This window comes from Penaeus japonicus, unplaced genomic scaffold, assembly GCF_977035675.1.
Source record: "Penaeus japonicus unplaced genomic scaffold, GWHDUDI00000001_assembly GWHDUDI00000020, whole genome shotgun sequence".
Taxonomy (NCBI): Eukaryota; Metazoa; Arthropoda; class Malacostraca; order Decapoda; family Penaeidae; genus Penaeus; species Penaeus japonicus.
In genome coordinates, this window is record NW_028234422.1 from 42,263,242 (window position 1) to 42,265,741 (window position 2,500).

The window sequence follows — 2,500 nt, forward strand, 5'->3', positions numbered from 1 at the left end:
GTGCACTTACATGACGGCACAGTTTCCGATGGTTTCGTCATTGTCTTTGTCCTTGGTGGTAAATTTCTTTCCGCGATGGTAAGCCATGGAGTCCTCTGCGTTACCCGAGTAGATCCCAAGATCTAGCTGGTAGGAGTGCTTGGCATCACTGACACTGAACATGTCATACTTGGCAAAGCGCGAGTTCTCCTCAAAATCGCCGAGGTCGAAGCGCGCCTCGTACACAGACTGGTTGCTCAGAGCATGGATGTGCTCGAGGCCAAGCCAGAACTCCTCGGTCAGGTCCCCGAAGCCGTTGACGTATTCCTCCCAGGTCCGGTGAAAGCTTTCCTGCGTCTGGTACTTGTCTCGACGCTGAATGACGGTCCAGCCTCCACCCTCAGTGGCCATGTCACAGAAGACCGTCACTCGGCGCTCGGGGCAGCAGTCGTAGGGGCGGATGGTGTACACGCCGCTCATGTTGTAGCCCACAGCTAATGCCTCTAGGCAATTCCTGTAACAGCATAGTATTTATAGCAATCCTGCAGATATCTACAGAATATGTACATGCGATTGTTAACAATGGATGATATATAAATCATCTATAATCAATATTAATCTCGAAACTCACTTTGGCTCTATCATAGGGAAATACGATGCTATGGGGTAGATGCTTTCAGGGGTCATTTCTAATTCCCCGTCCGCTGTAACCTGAGAGAAGTTGCCTCGCGTGTCCTGGGAAATATTGCCTTCAGCCACTTGGAAGATGCCATCAGCGTCTTCCTGCGAAACGCCTAATTCAGCGTCTGAAGTACCATTTAACGCAACTTGTGAAATCCCTGATGCAAAATCTGAAGCATCATCTAATGTCACTTGGAAGGAATCTTCTGAAGCCACTTGAGACGAATCATCTAAAGCCACTTGTGGCGGATCCTTTAACGCCACTTGTGGCGAATCCTTCAATGCCACTTGTGGCGGATCCTTCAATGCCACTTGTGGCGGATCCTCTCCTGCCACATGGGATGCACCCAATGTCCCTTCTGTTACATTATATGGAGTTATCTGCACTCCCACATGCAAGGTGCCTTCTGCCTTCAGCGGCTCTCGCGAGACGAAGTGCGACCATGACTGCGGGTGCTCCTCCGATGCTTCCTCGGTGTCGTTCTGTGAACTCTCCTGGGAAACGCTACTGGCAGTCGCCTGTAAAGTCCTGTATGGCCTCAGTTGCAAGGCACTGTGCGCTGCCATGTCTGAAAGCCCATGCAATCGTGTCTGGGAATCGTCGACCGAGTGTCCCTGCAAACCCTTGTGAGCTGGCTCTTGCGAGGCACTACTACCCGGCACCCCGTTGCCATGGGATACCCCTCGCAGGAAATCACCCAGTCTTTTTTCGGAAGTAGCATTCGATACACTTTGCAGAAGACCAGTTGCAGTCTTTGCATTCTCCACTGATGATATCTGCGAAGCGTTATGTGGTTCCGAAAAGCTGCTCTGGAACTTACTCGAGTCACCGTCTGGCGCTGCCGTACTGCTCGGAGTCGCGCCCACAGGCGATGCCGATCGGTGTGTGCTCTCCCGATGGCTCCTGGAATCCGGAATCAGTTCGTCCTCTGAGACAAACTTAGAGAGTCCGATCTCGCCATGTATGGCATCCTGGGAATTCCCGATGGATATCATGAAGGCTTTTATCTGTCCTTCAGTCTTAACGGACATCGTGAAGGGGCCACCAATATTTAGGTCTGTAAAGTAGATCTTAGGTCAGTACTGACAAGCAGTGATAGTGGAATAAAGGCTGTAGTAATGATGTTAATAGTAAATAGAATAATAGTAAATATGATGAAACGGAATAAACATAAAAAATAAGAAAGCTAATAGGGGCAATGTTTCTTATAAACAGGATAATAAAAGACAATAATGCTACTCACGTTAATATTGATATCCAGAAATAAACGTTATAACAAAAATGCTTGTTTGTGCGCGTGTTTCTCTTACCTGTTGACGCTCTCGCCAACGCTGCAAAAGACAAAGCGCCCATCATCCGGCAAAACACCCAAAGCCTAAAAAAAACGTAAAAAGAAAAAAGAAAAATGCGAAAAAATGAATATATATATATATATATATATATATATATATATATATATATATATATACATATATACATGCATGTATGTATACATTTATATGCATATATACAATATATATTCATTTATATATTTGCATATACATGAATATAATATATATATATTTTTATATATATATATATATAATATATATATATATAAATATATATATATTTATTTATATTATGTGTGTGTGTGTGTGTTATATAAGAGGTGTGTGTGTGTGGGTTGTGTGTGTGGTGTGTGTTGTGTTGTCTGTGGAGGTGTGTGTTGTGTGTGTAAGCAAGCCCCTCTATGTGTGTATTGCGTATATATATATATATATATTATATATATATATATATATATATATATATATGATATTATATATATGTATATATATATAAATATATATATATAGA

At 43.3% G+C, this 2,500-nt stretch overlaps 1 protein-coding gene across 1 annotated transcript in view; it reads right to left on the bottom strand.

The window, feature by feature from the left end:
- LOC147469716 (uncharacterized) overlaps window positions 1-2,032 on the bottom strand; it is a 2,475-nt gene extending 443 nt beyond the window's left edge. The window contains exons 1-4 of the mRNA XM_086547818.1: window positions 1,972-2,032; window positions 1,008-1,718; window positions 611-842; window positions 11-493 (exon numbers count right to left, since the gene is read on the bottom strand). Coding sequence (XP_086403944.1) covers window positions 11-493; window positions 611-842; window positions 1,008-1,718; window positions 1,972-2,017 — 1,472 coding nt within the window. The 5' untranslated portion in view covers window positions 2,018-2,032. The remainder of the gene's footprint in view (window positions 1-10; window positions 494-610; window positions 843-1,007; window positions 1,719-1,971) is intronic.
- Between the last annotated feature and the right edge of the window lie 468 nt (window positions 2,033-2,500).